Source organism: Trichechus manatus, unplaced genomic scaffold (assembly GCF_000243295.1).
Source record: "Trichechus manatus latirostris isolate Lorelei unplaced genomic scaffold, TriManLat1.0 scaffold00096, whole genome shotgun sequence".
NCBI lineage: Eukaryota > Metazoa > Chordata > Mammalia > Sirenia > Trichechidae > Trichechus > Trichechus manatus.
In genome coordinates, this window is record NW_004444032.1 from 7705913 (window position 1) to 7724659 (window position 18747).

The window sequence follows — 18747 nt, forward strand, 5'->3', positions numbered from 1 at the left end:
TAATATAGGACTTTTCCAAAAAGACGAAACTCTTCCAATGTATTAGAAAAAAACTTAAAATGCAGCTTAGTAAATAGTCACTTCGAGTTTGAAAACTACGTTCAAACACTGTTTCCATTTTTCTTTCAGTGCACCTAATATTTACACAAGTTTTGAGCAAAAGGTTTTTAAATGACAAAATGGATATATAGTACTGTTTCCTACAGTCTTAGCAACTGATCTCTCCCCAAATACTCTATTATAGTCTGAACAAATATGCCACTGAAGAAATACCTGTAACATTCAACTTGATGACTTTAATCTTCAAAAAAGGAAATCTAATTTTACCAGAGAAAGTTGTAGCAATATAAACATGGAAAATTCTATATTCTCCCAAATGTCATCATTAGGTAAAAATTCATCTAGGCAAAATAGTATTTATGCTTTCATTTTATTGTTTTTAAGAATTAAACTGCCACCTCAGTAGTCTTTTAAGAGCAATATAATGAAACATACATACATTGAATTTAGACTTATGTCCACCATAGCTTCAAAGGCTTCCCTGAAATAAGGCTGGGATTCACATCTTTTTCCTTAAGGAAAGGAACACTAACAGTAATTTTATCCTTCTACACACCCACCCTCATTCAAACAAAAACTGTATGAATTCAAGTCTAATACCACTTAAAACTTTTGTCTGCTACAACACATTCATCAGATAGGCCTCCCTGCATAACATATATTTCTTAAACCTAACGGAAATCTTTTTTTTTTTTTTAAAGCCTACTTCTCTTAAAATGTGGAATTTCATCATGATACTGACTTTTTTGACCAATAATACACAGGCTGGCTAAGGGGTTTCACACCACATTCAACCCTAGTGAATTTCAATAAAAAAGGTGAGCTCTTCATAGTAGAAAAGCTCTAAAGTGAATTTGGCTATTTCCTTACTACATGAAACAAAGAATGGTAATGGATTTTCAACAGTACTATTTTAAGAGCTCCTAAACAGGGGCATGAAAGGGAATCAAGTTTGTACCAGTCCAAGTACCTACAGTAATATGACAGAAGCACTCACCACCACCATTTCAAACTATCTCACTCCCATGCTTCTAATAAAAAGAATTTCTTACTAGAAATACTGAATTAACATTAGACTCTCAAACTGCTAGGTGTGAAAATGACTTTTTTTTTTTAAGTGTATTAGTTATTTTTGGCTGGTCAAAGGTTGAAATGACCTTTTATATTATTTCTAACTTCAGCTCTAAGCTCAGAGATGCCTTTGCATCTGATCATCTAGGATGGGAATCTGTTTCGTCTGTACCTGACAGAATAAAATGGCAAATTAGCAATCAGCTGATCCTTCGCCAAAAAGAAATATGTTCTAAATTTATATACTACAAACTATCTAATAAACGAAATCTGTATACTACACATTTCATGTTTATATTATGCACCATTTTAGGGGGGACAAAAAATTTCACAGGGGTTTACTCAAAGGATATATAAGAATATCAATTTATACATATGAGTTCTGTAAGTGGTTATCTTAGCTGGACTATAACAAGTCCCTATAATGCAAAAGCTGACTCTAAAGGCACCTTATAAAGCACTGAAATTCACAATTTAGTCATTATTTTTCTCCAATACAAAATCATGTGGTAGTCTTCACTGTTAACTTCATGCTAAAATGTTCCAAGTTTAGAATGCTCCAATAAAAGGAATAAGAAATAATAGTTTTTAAATTTCAAGTTAGAAGAAAAACTTACACAGTAATGAGACCTGAGCAAATGCAAGTTTGTGATTTTAAGAATGTCTTTCATTAATACGTTATCCAAATTCCTCCATGGCATTCAAATTATAGTTTAAATCCAATAAACAAGAAACCACTTACACACAGGATCAAACCCTACTACGAGATGAGGAATTGTAACAAGCCTATCCAGCCCTTAATATTTAGTTTATGACAATTAGCAGAGCAGGACACATTTCATCTAAATGATACCACTGAACAGTAATAATGTTATTTAAGATTAGTAAGTGTGGTGCATTATGTGACTCCAACCATTCACTAAAAAAGGATGAATGAGTAACCACATCCCCCACCAGCTTGGCACCTATAGAGACAGTTACTTTTACCATATCCTTCCAAATAATTAGTAATGCCTTTTAATATTACAAACATAAATAATATTTTAGTACTGTAATTCCAATGTATTTTGGTGCTCCTGAGGCTGCCTAAAGATGAAAAGGCATCCAAGTGAAGTGCATTACATACTTACTATACCTCAAAATTTCAGTGCCTACTATGTGAAATAATTTTCTGCCATTTAACTGCCTGCCTTACAGTAAATTCTAGTAGATGTTTACTTTGAGAATTTTATTGTAACTTTGGGAAATTAGTGGTAAAACATTATGGTTTTAAAAAACAGTACGTGGCTGCACTTAAATTCACGTAAAAATAGCATTTTTACAACCATATTGAAATTTAATCCGTTTACACAGGTTAACAAAATGTATCACAAGAAAAACTAAACATTGGGTTTAACAAAAGCAATACTTTTGAAAGTGGAACAATGAAAATTTTTTTCAGGAAATAATATTACAAATGGTCACCTCTGGGTCGATTTACCACACTAGGAGAACAAAGTTGTTAAAATATAGCTGTGCTCAACTGAGCCACTTAAATGCACTACAGTATAGTACTTGAAATCAGTCCTAAGGTCAAGGTTTAAAACCATTTTAAGAGACAAGACCCTAAAGTGTTTTACAGCCCCCTCTGTAAGAGGTGCTTTTCCTTCCCCAAACAGTCAAAGCTTAATTAAAAGGTTGACTACATGTTTTTTTTTTTTCTCATCATATCTTCAGTTCAAAATACTATTATCATTGGTAATAAGGTCTATATCTTGTCTGATCTGGATGATGGGGTCCAGGAAGTGGGGTTTGAGAAGGCGGACCCTGCATTCGTGGAGGAGGCGGCGGCCCTCTTGGTGCAGGCCATATACCAGGACTCATTCCCCCTGGTTGTGTAAATGGAGGGCTCAGAGTTCCTTGATCTTCAGTGAACTGGGGTAAAGAGTTAGGATTATAATGGTGAGGAGGGGGTGCACTTACAGGTGGACCACCATGTTGAGGTGGGGGAGGTCCTGGAGGAGGATGATTCATATAAGGTGGCATCTGGGCAATAATATGTCCAGGGGGAGGGGTTATTGGTGGTGGAGCAGAGGTCATTGGTGGAGGTGGAGCTTGACTATAAACCAAGTGAGGAGTACCTGCAGCCTGGGGAGGATGTGGCATTGGATGGCTTATTGGTGGTGGAGGAGGTGGGGGTGGTGCATAATGTTGCTGTGGAGGCATAATATGATGAGGGTGCGATACCACTGGTTGACCCTGATATTCAGGATGATGGTGAGCAGGTGCTGGGGCAGGAGGTGGTGGTTCTCTAGCACCTGAATTTGAGTCATCCTGAATAGGGACAGTTATTAAATTGCTGTGTTTTCTTGTTGAAATACGAAAGGTTTCCTGACTGACCGAACGAGGTGGAGGTGGAGCCATGGACAACTCTGCTGGAGGAGCACGAATATCCTCATGTGGTTGATTATAGTGCTCGTGTGGCACGTGTTGCAAAGGAGGTGGTGGCATCATGATGTGCTGCTTTGGTGGAATATGGCTCATATGATGCTTGTCTGGCGGCATTATAAAACGATCAGGGATTTCAGTTGGTGGTGGGGCAATAGGAGGATGAACGTTTTCAAGTGAAGCACGGGTAACAGGTTTTCCAGCTCTCATATGGCGATGGTTGATATGAGCCTGTAAGTCTCTTTGAGACAAATATGTTCTCTTGCACCCTTGAACAATGCTACACATGAAGAGAGAACCTCGTGTACACTGTTCAATTCGCTGCACAGGATCACTACAGCTAAATTAGAAGGGGGGAGAAATCAGATTTACTAAAAACAATATAAAAATAATGCACTTAATTTCAGAGATACACCTATTTTTAAAATTTGATTACTGTGTAAAATATAGCAAAAGTTCACAATTGAAAATTATAATTATCATCACTGAATCTTAAATCTTCCCCAACTTGTCATCTGCTAGCTATTAAACATCAGCATTTCTATCCATCTCAGAACTCTTACTACAAGAATAAATGAAAACTATTTATTAACCAAAGTATGTTTTAAGAAAAGATCTTATTCTTTCCCAAGGCCTAAAATTTATCTAATTTTCTCAAACAATTCTATGCTTTGCCTCCATTTGGGTAACATCCAGGAAGGACAAACCAGAGGATCTGTCAGTTACAATCACAGATTTCAAACTTGCACAGTATTTAATGACCATTAAGTATTTGTTGAGCAAATAATACTAAGTGGAAGACACTAAGTGGAAAGTGCTATAAGAAATACAAAGATGATTAAGATCATCCTAATCATCAGGGTTCTTAATGTAAACAATTAAAATTCAAACCTTGACTATTAAGAGTCCCTCAGGACTCAAGTCTTTCTGAATTGTCAGACAAGTTTACTACTAAAAAGGATTATACCTTACTACCTTTCTAAATAGTGAGGACTAAATTTAACTCATCTTTTCTTAATGACTCCAGATCAATATTATATCTATTTTTCATTTCACTATATAATCCACTCTTTGCCATCAGAGTCTGCTTGGTATAGTGGCAAGACGACTGAACTAGGAATCAGAAGAGCTGGGGTCTAGTATGGGCTCCGTAATCTTGAGGAAGTCATTTAATCTCTCCGGGTTTGCTTCTTCATCTGTAACATGAAGTTAAAATGTCTACTCTACCTAACTTACAATCTGTTCATACCCACTTCTCCTTACTTTAAAGGATACCCTTAAGATCAAATGAGACAATGAAAGTGACAATAATTACCTGTAAAGTACTATATTATGATAAGCTATTATCATTTAATGTCGAGTCCTTTGAAACTATATTAAATGGCTCCATACTCTTGATTTTGAGTTCTACTTTTCCATCCTTGCTACTATAAGGCTGGCACTTCTTATTGAAACTAGTAGGCTTCCTTTTAGTAGTCATTTGGCATACCTCTCATTTTTTGCTTCTAATTCGCTGTAAGCTCAGAAATATGATCGTGTTAACAGGATTACGATGTACCTTCTTTTGGGTGATGCTCAAAAGCAATAGTATATAATACTTAACATCAACACTGGCATGGCTGCTGTGGGAGTCTTTTTTTTTCCTTTCATTTACTGATTTGAGGCTGTTAATCCAGACAGACTTATGTTCTAAGACAGACAAGGGCCATAAAAGCAAGTACTTACTGGAGTTATTTAATGCCTTGAAAATGAAACTTCCTTTTAAATATGAACATTATGTAAAAGAGCAAAACCTTTCAAAGCCCTCTATACAGTGTTTTATCACATCTGAAATCCTTTATTTCAATGAAGCAATCAAGTTTCCTATATAATATAAAGTTAATGTGCATTGTTAGAAAATTAGGCATTAAAAAACCCAAAATAAGTGAATATGCACTTTTAATTTCCTAACTCTTCTGAATTATAATTCTAGGGAAGAAGCATTCATTACACTTACAGTACAGAATTTTTAACAGATTAACAATTTTAACAGAATCTGTTACTTTAAGTCTATGTCAATATACCAAAAAGATTAGTTGTTACTGAGCTGTCAATAAATCATCACTTTCTTTCCCAGTGATGCCCATTTTCCTATGTCGTAAGAGGGAGTCATCCCTGACAATCTCCCACAGTTTTGCTATCAGCCAATACTACAAATCTTGGGATAGTTCCAACTGCAGGTCATAAGGAATCCAGGAAGCACACCATGGTTCCACGAAAGCCTCTCTCAAAGATTCCCTCAAGCCTTCCTCACCAGGGGTTCCAAATTGATATAAAAAGTTCTAGTTTATTCTAGATCCTTCAAGAGCATTCCAAAATAGACGGATATCAATAAATCTAGCTCTTCAAGACCTGTCTGAGTCTATGCCATGAGGGTGTTTTATACTCAAGATGCAATAAACAGATTTAAAGGTAATAAGTAAGAGCTTATACTTACACAGTGTTTACTATAGGCTGGATATTATATACATATTAACTCATTCAATCCTAATAATAACCTTGGCAGATAGGTATCATTATTACCTCATTTTACAGATGAAGAAGGAGCCTATGTCACACAGATAAAAAGAACAGCAAGGATTTAAACCCAGAAATTCTGATGCCAGAGTTTTTACTCTTAATCGCTATGCCATGTCCTGTCAAAAAAGAAAATAACTGTTTTTGGTTGATAACACTATGATTCGTCATTTTGACCAATCTGAAGTGACTGGCAGCAGCTACCTCTCCACCATTAGAATAATGTCACAGCCAACTCTGGGCACATAGAGAAAGATTAGCCTCATCTACACATCTGACATCCTTCTCTAGTTTGTATCACACCCTGGCTTTAACCCAGATTACGAATCATTACAGCACAAACATTTATTATTTAAAAATGTAACAATGATCTTACCCTGGACACATCTTATCTCCCTTTTTTTCATGTAAAATAGCACAGTCATAGCAAAAAACATGTTTGCATGGAATCTGTGAACAGAGACATATTATATAGTTAAGCATACTAGAACAACTTTAAATTTTCCCATAAGAAATAATAGCAAGCATAGTGACCTACACACAGAACACCCTTGAGAACTTAATAAATGAACATTTATTAAGTACTAATAATACAAAAGCAATGGCTAACTTTTTTAGTCACAAAGATCTCTGAGAATCTGTTGGAAAGCTTTGGCCCTTTTCCCAAAAACATATACATGCACATTTGCTTACTATTTCTGGAGGTGTAAACCCTAAAAATGTCATTCATGGGCCCGACAGGTTAAAAGCTCCTGATGAAGAGTACTATAACTGTGTTTTATCTTGTTTCTCCTGAAATATTTCAAAGCAATAAAGTAGCAAATATCTCCTACATTTAATTTAAGCAGCATTTTTCCCTGGTATTCTTAAGCTAATGAACTAAAAACAATCTGAAAATAAATCAGGACACAGTAAAATGTTAAAACACTATTAATATCATAGTCCAGTACGGTTACTTTGCTACGATATACAGAAAAGAAATAACGCATAATCCATACCCTTTACCATCACTGATTTATTATTACACCCAATCCTCAATTACTGACATGGTTAGGTTCCAAAGACCAGGCAGTTATGTGAAAATGTAGAATTTTTTTTCTTTTCTGTTTTCCAACCACCCATTTGCCCAATTTTTTTTTTAATTTAGAAAATATGATTATAAAAATAATAAGCTAAGATTAACTGATATGCTCATCACTGTGATGAGTCCAGTTATGGATTATCCTCTGCAGAGAAGGAAGCCTGGATGGATAAAAAAGATGGATAACGCCAGGCTGTGTGACTGAAGCGCTCACAGCTTAAGCACTTCACCTTCCTTCTGTGCTGGGTCAGAGCTTCCTTCATGCAGCCGCCTCCAGGGTTCCACTCCCACCCCTGCAAGCCCTGCATTTACGATCCCAGAGCCTGCTCTGCCCTCCTGGCCTGGTGAGTCACCAGGGTTTGGAGCTGGAAGCCTGGCCACACACTCAGCCCTACCAAGGCAGAGGCTTCAGGCCCAGTTTGGCTCACTTTGGGGTGTCATTAAACTTGCATGGATTTCTTCCAAATACACTCTCCGACGTCTCTTCTTTCCTCCCTTCCTACCCTACATCAATTTTGAACTGCAGGATCTTAGGCCACGTAAGAGCTGGAAATCCAGAAGAGGAACCCGCTGGCTCAGTGCTGCCTGCACTTCTACCCAGAGGCCATGGCCACAGAGGAGGCCAGCCCAGCACAGCACCTGGATGCAGCAAGAAGGAGCAGAGGGCACTGGGCAGTGCGGCCCAGCTTCCCAGAGGCTGCCTGGAGACCCTCCTCAAGGGAGGGGATGCTCTGCAGTCGTTGCCGCCATGTCCGTCGCCTCGTTAATGCACAAAATAGTCAGACAGTAGATTTTTTACTATTGTCGTAAATGTTAAATGCTGAATAACAAAATAGTTGATAAGTGAGGAGTAGGTGTACTGAATTCATTTTTTCTCAGACAAATACAAAACTATCTTTCCCTGAGAAAGGATATATCAAAATTACTGTAAAATTAGGTTTATAAAAAATGTTTAAATTATTGTAATTCAATTTTCAGAAATTATGTTATTTATTCAGTTTTTTATGTCAAAAGTTATCACCTTCAGAAATTAATAACCAATTTCACTCTGCTAAGGCAAGAAAAAACATATTTTTCTTAATAAACTAGAAATAATAAATGTAAGCTAAGAGCTATCAAACAGGCCAAAGAAATTATTTAGTTTTCAGAAGTTAGTATTCTTATTATTTTACAAGCAATTCAAAATTTATCAAGATAATTGTACTAAATTCGTATTATCCCAGAATTTCCCTTAGCTATTTTATACTTACTTAAAATGTCACAAATTTAAAGTCATTAAACAATGATAAAGGAGCAATGGTGGTGTAAAGGTTAAGCACTTGACTGCTAACCTAAAGGCTGGCAGTTCGAACGTACCCAGCAGCTCCAGGGAAGAAAAGACCTGGCAATCTGCTTCCACAACAATTACAGCCAAGAAAACCCTATGGAGCAGTTCTACTATGTCACATGGGGTCACTATGCGTCAGAACCAACTCACTGGCACCCAGCAACAAAAGCAAAACAATGATAAACCTATCTACTTCAATTTCAGAATCCTACCTCTACGCAAATGTTTACATTTACAAAAACAGAATTTAACTGAGTTATACTTACCATTCGCCCATAGATTTTAATAGGTAATCCACATTTGTCACAGAAATGAACTGGTGTATCATCCTTTTCACCTAAGATGTTTATCTGTTGAAATAAATAATTAAAATTTCCTTTTAATGCCAATTCTAAATTTTATATCTATAATTTACACAATAAATTGCTAGGATTTTATAAAAGTTGTTAAAACAACTAGAAATAAGGTTTCTTGGCATAATCCCCACACAGTCCTCACCATTAACCATTAGTGTGTTTGTTTTTTTTAAAGCAGCATTACTGGTTGTTGATTTTATTTGACCTTACCATAAATTACCTCAAATTATTTTTGAAAATAGTAGAAATAGACAGGGCATTAATAAATAAATGATTTGGGTGCTGAAAAGTCACAGCTGTAACAAAAGTTCATACCAGACATTCTTCATGCATTCTGCAATATTCTAATGTTTTAATTTTTATTTATAGTTATACCTGAAAGTCCCAAAAAAGGTGTCCAGGAAATCTTCGCTGATTTCCAAAGTGTTCACCCCCTTTACAGTCATATCGTTCTTCTTCATTATAATCAAATCCTTCTGAGAAGAAAAAAGTGTTACCCATTAACTTTCCAAATCCCAAATTTCATTATGGAGGTATACATACATGGCAAAATACACCCACTCACTGAAAAATCCATTTGATTCCTTTCAAAGCTCTTCGGAGAACAAGCTAATTAAGACTAATTTAAAACATCAGCTAGAAGTGATCTTGGCGATCACCTAGTGCAAATCTCTTCAGAACAGAGAATATTATAGCATGGAGACTTGTAATAGCTCAACACATAGAAGATTAGTGGCAGAGCCGGGAAAAGACTCCCAACCAAAGGCTCTTATCAATTCACAAGGATGTCTCTAATATAAAACTTTACTGTTTATCATCATGCTGGCTGCACAAATTTTTAAGATATTGGTCATCATTTTTTCTAACCTATCTATAAAAGTAGTATCACGTTTCAATAGTCATTTTATTGTAAAAAGAATATAATGAAAACAATTCTACAGATTTTCTTTTTATGACTGATTAAATCAGGTATCCTCTTCTTCAGCCCCAACCTGAGCCTGATTTTAGAGACATCAACATATTCCTACCTCATGCTTTCAATTAAAACCTCTCCCTGATTTATCACCCAAAGATAGGAGCCATATCAGATCTACTTACAAGTATCTTCTACCACACTACATATACATAAACATCAATATAATATGAAGATCAAATAGAGTCAATTTCTCTGGCCTACTTAAAAAGCTGCTGGAAATCCTCTCAATACTCTCATCCCATACAAAACAACAGAAAACCAATGAATAGTCTGATGAGAATTCTAGGTAGAATCCAATTACCTAAAGTAAGGCTGAGAAGACAAATCTATCCCTCCAAGGTGCCAGGCTTCTCACTGGTAAACAGAGCAGCCAAAGCACACAACTTTACCCTCATGGCTAAATTACAGCACCAGTGTACTTTATACATATATATACACCCACATATGTATATACATATACATGTATATGTATGGGTGGGTGTGTACACAAGCACACACACACAATGACAGAAGAATTTTTTAAACTTGATACAGAAACTCCAACATGAATGGAACAAAGAACAGCTATAGTTCAAAATCAAGGTGTTTTCGTGAGTTACTCATGGGTGTCCTGTAGGCTCTTACATAGCCTATTTAACACCTTATTTAAAAAAAAAAAAAAACTGTGTCATCTGAAACTTGAAGTAAGAAAAATCAATTTTTCAAACTATGAAAATTACTGAGCAGATCAACAGCCAAGGAAATTAGGAGCACAGTATCATTTTCAGAGTAGTTCAACTTACATTCCCATCATTAAAATGTATTTGTACAGACATCATACTGGCATCCAAACTGAATACTCTGATCAATCTCTAGGAAAAAAAAACAATTTTTTTTCCTCCAGGGTATAGGTGAATCTAAAGTATCCAAAAACTGTCCTCAGCCTCTAAAGGTCTAACAGTAGTTCCTTCTGGAAATGGGTGGGCAAGTGGAGGGGATCTGAGAGAGAAAAGGCAGAAGGAGGATTTTAGCTTTTCTGCTTTTTTTTTGGTGGGGGGGAGCTTATTACAACAAGAATATGACTGTACCTTACTTATTTAAAAAAAAAAAAAAAAAGCCAAAAGGAAGGGGGAAAAACACCTAGGTAGTTACAGATAGTGTAGCAGCAGCCCTAGGTTGCTACTGTCCACAATTGATGACATTCTGCCTTCAAATATACATGGTGGAGAGAGAAAACTTACCATAAAAGAAAGCATATTAGAAAGTATAATAATTAAAGCAGCTTTATTCTAAAAAAAAAAAATACAGACAGACTCCTGAAACAGAATAGAAAGTCTAGTAGTAGACACAAATACTTTCAGAAATGTAATAAATGACAATGGTGGGATTTCTATTCATCGAGGAAAAAAGAGATTTAATGGTTGAAATAAATGGCTAGCTGCTTTAAGAAAAAGTAGATCCCATTTTTTGTTTTTTTTTTTAAATGAACAAATACCTATCCACAAATGCTCAAAAGGAGGGCTCAGCAAACTTTTTCTGTCAAGGGCTAGATAGTACGTATTTTAGGTTTTGTGGCCAACTGTTGAACTATGCCATTATAATGTGAGAGCAGTCACAGATAATACTTAAGCGAATGGGTGTCATTGCACACCAATAAAACTTTATGCACAAAAATAAGGCCAAATTTGCTCCACAGGCTGTACTATGCTGATTCTTGTACTACAGGATAAGAAAACTGCTGTATAGTCATGAATAGAGGAAGGCCTCTTTAAGATATCATAAAGGAGAAGAATGGATATCTGACCACACAGAATCTTCAAACATCTCTATAATAAAATTTTATGTACAAAATTCAAGAAACAAATGGGGACTATATAAAACCAGTTGCCACAGAGTCGACGCCAACTCACGACGATCCCATATGTGTCAGAATAGAATTATGCTCCATAGAGTTTTCAATGGTTGATTTTTCGGAAGTAGATTGCCAGGCCTTTTTTCCAAGGTATTCCTGAGTACACTCAAACCTCCAACCCTTCCGTTGGCAGCCAAGTGCATTAACCATGCGCACCACCCAGGGACTCCAAGGATATATTAAAAAGGGCCAATTTTATTAATTTACAAAGAACTTATAAAAATCAGTAAGAAAGATAAATAACCAAAAAGAAATATGGGCAGCAGGTACGAAAAGGGAGATCCGGAAAAAAGAAATGACCAATACTATGAAAAGATATACAACCACACTAACAAAGAAACTTATACAATTTCAAAATTTAAAAGGTTAATAGTAGCCCATGTTGGTAACTTTGAGAGTATAAACCGATACATCTTTTTTGAAGAGCAATTTTAAAACGTCAAATTCTAAAATGCACAATTATCTATCCACAGAAAGTCTAAATTTTACAAATTATACATGCTAAGATATATGTAAAAGGATATTTACTGCAGCACTGCTTATAATGGCAAAAGACTCCAAAAGATGTTAAATAAATTATGGTATATCTATAAAATGAAATACTGTAAACTTTTTTCTTTTAAAATAATGTACATGTGCACATATGTACTGATATGGCAAAATCTCAAATGTATGTTCCATGAAAAAAAGGGAGTTAGACACAAAAAATACTACTTCTGTATAAAAAAACAATCTTAAGAAGATTACTTTTGGGGAGAAGGACAATGGGCAGAGGGGCAAATATTACTTTTAATGTTATGTCTTTCTGCAGAACTGTAAACATTTAAAAAAAAAAATGGGTGGTGTTACTTTCAACAAAAAAAAAAGAAATTAAACCAAAAATATTTCTAAAGGGAGAGAAAAGTACAACATGCCAAAATGAGAAGTCAAACAAAAAGACTGAAAGATGAATAGAGTATCTAAGATTTAAAAAAAAAAAAAAAAAGAGGTACTACAAGTAAATGCAATCACATGAGTTATTTGGTGGAATGTGATATAATAGAAATATTGCTGGACCTGTTAGTTTAAACAAATTACCTTCATCACCAGTTGAAGCCTTTGCAGGCATCCTGTTTACAGTCCTTGGAGTTCGTGGTGCAGTTTTGGCTTTGTTCGCTTGCTTGGAGATGAGCTTTATAGGAATTCGTCTGCGAACATCAAGACCACCCAACGATCCAGAACTATTAGTGCCTTGTAACTCATTATCTATGTTCAAAAAAAAAACAAAAGTTTCAATTTCTTTTAGTTTTGCTTTTTGAAGATTATTCTGCCACAGGTAGAAAAGCAACATGTCCAATATTACCGAGAGGTGAAGATTTGCATTCTGATTGTAAACATTATTATCATACAAGTTTAACTATCAATTTTCTCTACATTGAATAAGCCCTTAAAGAATGCGTCTTTAGCCATTTTTGAGACATAGAACCCTTTAAAAGAAGCTGATAAAACATACAGAATCTCTCCTTACATAGGTGAACAACAAAATTTTCTATGTAATTCCAGAGGGGTTTACAGACGCATCAAACTCTCAGGAATCCAAGATAAGAATCTCTGTTTTCAAGTAACTATAAGAGACTTTTTTTAAAAAAACAGAAAACGATTAAGGAGAACAAGGAAGAAAACTATCCCTATCTCCATGTCTGATCATTAAGCATGTAAAGCAGGCACTCAATAAATATGCTAAACTGAATTTACATCAGGACAATCAATACAACTGGACATGCAAAGCTAACACCGACAATGGCAAAATTAAATGAAGTTAGTTTTAAGGAAGTTCATCAGTATCCCCTTAAGTGTAAAACAGCTTTTCTAAAAAGCGTTCAATATAGTAAAAACGATTAACACCATTTAGTTCTAGAAATATGCAGTAAGTTACTTGTGCTACAGCATTTCTAGAGACACAAATGTAACTACGTTACTCTCAGCATTGTAATGGAAAGTTATAGTTCAGCAGGACACAGTTTCTGTTTGTTCGACTAGGCCTAAACAACTGACATTTTCTAGTTCCTGAAATTTCCCGCTTATTATCTATGAAATAAATTATTAATTCATGCTCCATGAATAACAATTATTTCATAGAACTGACTCCATTTCAAAGCTTAAGAGCCAACTTTTTTCAAGTATATGAAGATATTACAATACAGAAAATATTCACCTCAAGTATATGAAGATATAATACAGAGAAAACTCAACTCTACCTACTAAAGACAGAAAAAAAGTTGCCCTAACACAAAATGCAAACAATTTTTAAAAATTGTAATGTTTTGAATATGGCAAATTATTGAGCAAGGCTGGATAACTACTCCTGTAGGAAATACTACAATCAAGATTGACAGCCAAACTGTCCATAGTAAATTAGGTAAACCCAAATTTGAAGTAGTAAGTTAGTACTAACAATCTCCAAGACTACTAGAATTAGAGGCACATGTAAAATTCACATTCATTTGCACTCTTTCTGAACAATATACAGAACAAAATTCAAAACAGGCCCTTATTTGAGTAATTTAAAATGTCCTGCCATCTACTTTCTACTATTTTCTAATACCTAATCCCCCAAAAAATTAACGGAAAAGGGATTACACAGATAGCTAAAAATCTTGTTAGGGTAAGCCCAACCAACTTAACTTTCAACACTTCACTAAACTACTAACAAGCTGACTAATGTTATTTCATTTCATGCAAATGAAATTCTAATTGCTTACCCATGTGACAGCACTTAGAAGCAATTATCTCTAGTTGCTAATCCATGTAGCAGTACTTACAAGCAATCCAATTACCAAGGGCAGATACGACAGAATGACTTTTTTTCCTGCTCAAAAGCTATTTCTGACTTTAAAAAGAAGTTGTTGTAGACAGTTAATAGTTCAATACTGTCCTTCATACATTAAAAGGACAGCTAGCAGTTTTACATTTGTAAATGAGGAAAATACCACCACTTCATTACTACAAGTTCTTTGCACACCACCCTCAACACTTGATATAACTACTGTTGCCTGCATAGTCTACCACTAATTTCAAGAGCCTGCTGTAACAATGGGCTCAAACATAGCCAACGATTTTGAGGATGGCACAGGACCAGGCAGTGCTTCGTTCTGTTGTACATACAGGGTCGCTAAGAGTCGGAACTGACTCAAGGGCATCTAAGAACAACTGCCTCTTAACACCTTGCAGTCTGCCTCACAGACTACAAGTTCATAAATACAGTACAGCATTTAATAACGACAACACTCTGGATTTGTTTTGGGGAGTTGTTTTTATTAAGAATCAGAGCATACTGCAATATGCAAATCTTTCACCATAAAGCATAATTTCCTTTTGAATATACCAGCTAAACACATAAAGCCCGTAACAAAAAGACCTTGTGTATTACACAGAAAGTCGTCATTAATTAAGGATAATAGGCCACTTAAGGTGAATCCACTTTAAAAAGGAATAATACTTTCATTGTATACAGTTTTTATTTCTTTACTAGTATTTTATTTTGGAAAAAAAGGAACCAAGAAATATTTTACAAAGTTTAAGTTAGTTTCAACTAAGTGCTAATTCTTAGAATGACCAAAGAATGAATCCAGTGTTAACTGCGAGTTTCTTGGAATAATTTTTCTGGCAAATTTTTATTATGGCACCACAAGACAGCCTTCATTTTACGTTCATTTTTGTCAGCATGTTCATTAGATGGGCCATTTTTGCATAACATTTGAGGGTTTCATCAATTTTCCCAAGGGCCTCTCTTAATCCTTTGATATTAAAATCATTCTTTAGAAATGTCTACCCTGTCATGATGTATTCACTTAACTGGCTAACTGGCATCTCACTGGTCAATGGCTCTATTTGTAATTCAAATAATTATCGAAATTCAAGGTTATGAATTTCATGAAAAACTGCATGTTTTGCAAGGTTTGTAATTTTACCTAACAATCATTGTACAGCATTTGATATTGTCTCCTAATATGAAACATCAAGGAGACTGACTCACAAAGAAATAATCTAAAAGAACAGATGCTAGTGTCAAGCAGAAGAGATACTTGAGTGGCAACTAATGTTTTAAGTAGTCCGGTCATTAGTGAAGATTTTCATGCTAGATGACTTTTACTATACTCAGATACACACCCATTCCTGCTACAATTTTCTAACATAACATCCTCTACACTGTGGAGGGGACTGGATTCCCATTTCCATAGGCTCAAATCAGTAATATTTTGCTGGCGTTGAATGTTTGCTACTCTAACATCAAATCCCTGAGTTTCAACTCTATGAACTGTTCAAATCACTGCAGTTCCTTAGAGCCTGGTTATAGAACCTCTTCTCTTCTATACTTGCTCTCCTTTAGTGACCCATGACTTAAAATATACCAATAAGGTACTGAGTCTCAAACATATATTTTCAGCCCATATCTTCCCTTTGATCTCCAAATGTCCAATTGTCTACATGACATTCTCCCCTTGTATGTTTCAACATACATCTCAAACTTAGCAGTATGAAACCAAACTCTTGTTCCTAAATTTCTATGCCCCACCTTTACCCCTAAAAAAATGCCTACTTTTCTCTCAAGTTTTCCCCAACTCAATAATGGGCACTAACATCTACCCACCTGCTCAAACCAGAAACCGAAGCATTTCTCCTTTCTCTCATATACCTCCAAACCAATCCATCAGCATGTCATTGAGTTCTACCACCAAAATATTTACCGATTAGGTCTGCTTCCACTCATCCTCACTAAACCAAGCCATCTCATCTCTCTTTTGGTCTACTGCAATCTCCTCCTAAATGGTCTATTTTCTACTATCCTTGCCTCCCACTCTTAACCCATTCTCCATAGAACAGCCTATTACTTTTTAATGAGATCATGTTCCTCCTCTACCTGTTCAGTAGCTTCACAGTGCACTTAAAATAAAATTCAAATCTTTATCAGTGCCTTCAAGGTCCTGCACCCTCTGACTTCCTCTCCAATTTCATCTTAAGGCTCTTTACCTCTTGTTAACTAGGCTACATCTAACTGGCCTTTTTTAAGTTTTCCATACCTCAGAGCCTTTGTACTTGCTGGAAATACTCTTCCTTCTGCTTACTTCATGGTTGTATTCTTCCCATCCATCAGATTTCAGCTTAAATATTTACCTTTCCAGAAAAGACCTTCCCTGAACATTCTCTCTAAAGTTTCCTCCTATTAATCTCTAACACAGTACCCGTTTACTGTCTTCAAAACACCTACATAATTTGTAAATATTTTAAGTTGTTTTTACAAAGCTTGTTTACGATCTTCCTCAATAGAATGTAATCTCCATGAGGGCAGGAACTCAGTTTTGTTTAACATTCCAACTCGAGGCTTAAAAGTACACACGTGTACACACACACACACACACGTGTGCTGAAAACACACATCCCAATTACTACCTAGACACCAAAAAGTATTTTTTCCTACCTGTGATATGATTAACTGTACAGAACACTTTATAACTTCGACCGCACTTTATTTAATATCCACGAACCACAGGAAGCAAACGCCAAAAGCCAAAAAAAAAAAAAAAAAACCCACACATAACAACGGGGTGGAGCCAATCTTACCTGGAGAAACGGATGAAAATTCCTTGATTTTAAACTCTCCTTAGTAAATAGTCCCAAATGATAAATAAGGGCCATAACCAAAGAGCGGGGCATGCTTTAGGCTCCGAGAGAGAAGGTGCTCCGAGTAATATTTCGAGAACTATATCCGACTCCCTTCTCCAATTCAGCCCATGAAGGACCAGAGAGACAATAACGACAGGAGGTGACCCACAGCAGCACCCGCCCGAAGCCGACTGAGACAGCAGGAAGTCTCTAACCTACTCTCACCCAACCACTCCCAGCCGAAGCGGAGAGCGCAGCGAGCGAGCGACGCTTCCCCCACTTCAAAATTGGAATCTACCAGCCAATCCTCATAACGAGGTCAGAGCACCCGGGATAAGGAAAAAAAAAAAAAAAAAAAAAAGCCAGCGCTCTCCCCTCCTCTCAAGGCCCGCGCTGCCCGCCGTCCCGGCTCGGAGCCCACTAGAGCCAGAGAAGAAGCGGCTTTTGCCGGTACTGAGGCTGCAGCTACCGCACCGGACAGTAGGCCGGGAAGCAGCAGGCCTCTGCCGGGCACGGAGAGAAGCCTGTGGAATTTCTTTCTTACCGCCACACCCTAGTGCTTTGGGGCGAACGTAAGCCCCCTATGCCCGCTGGGCGACCGGCCCCAGGCCGGCCAAGGGGGCATGGAACCAGGACCCCCTCTGCCTCCGCCTCCTTACCAGTGTGATCCATGATTCGGCTCGCACGGCACAGTGGGAGCGGAAGTCAACTGCGCCGGAGTCGCACGGAGCGCGTGCGCGCTACCTTCCGGAGCGCGGAAGGCGGAAGTACGACCGGGTCGCCCGGCTTTGGCCTCCAAGGGCTTCCTTTTCTCGCCTCCCCAGCATAGTTTGGGCAGAGGGAGAAACAGCGAGTACGCGAAGAGCTTTAGTGTCGAGGTTGCTAAGTAGTTCCTCATAGGCTTCAAGAGGAAGTAGCCTTTAAGTGTGGAAAGGAGACCGATGGCAACGGGGGAGGGGGAGTGCGGTAGTAGCCAAAGGAAAGAATTCGCGGCTGATAAGACGGTCTCCCGCCCCCGCGGCGCGTTTCCTTCTGGGACTTGTAGTGCGCAGGGCCCTGGAGTTGGCGAGGCGTACTGCGCAGGCTTGGACGTTGGGCTGGCCCCACCCCGGCGGGCGGAGTAACGGTTTAGAAGATCCTAGGGTCTGCGAGCGTTGGTCTCTACTCTTCTACGGGAAGTGTAAACGCCGGCACTCCGGAAAGCGTACTCTAGTGGGAGTTTCCCAGGGGATGGTTGAACTGGCAGAAGCTCCCAGCTAGAGGAAAAGACTCTTCGTCTTATTGTCTAAATTTTGCTTTGTCGTAATGAGCTACGTAGCTCCACGAAGAGCAGACTTGGTATATGCTCAGGTTCCCACC

The 18747-nt window shown here is 37.2% G+C and overlaps 1 protein-coding gene across 2 annotated transcripts; it reads right to left on the reverse strand.

Annotated features, from left to right (window-relative positions):
* Positions 1-411: 411 nt before the first annotated feature.
* CBLL1 (Cbl proto-oncogene like 1) lies at positions 412-18513 on the reverse strand. 2 transcript variants are annotated; one of them, XM_004382596.2, is made up of 6 exons: positions 18048-18513; positions 12823-12990; positions 9254-9354; positions 8789-8872; positions 6491-6564; positions 412-3898 (listed from the first exon to the last, which is right to left on the reverse strand). In XM_004382596.2, exons 1-6 carry the CDS (start codon positions 18058-18060, stop codon positions 2863-2865), a joined length of 1476 nt encoding a protein of 491 aa, XP_004382653.1. In that variant the 5' UTR covers positions 18061-18513; the 3' UTR covers positions 412-2862. The 2 variants fall into 2 exon arrangements, with proteins under 2 accessions (XP_004382653.1, XP_023592812.1); XM_023737044.1 differs by lacking the exon at positions 18048-18513 and having other exon boundaries at positions 1771-3898; positions 12823-17718.
* Positions 18514-18747: the final 234 nt, after the last annotated feature.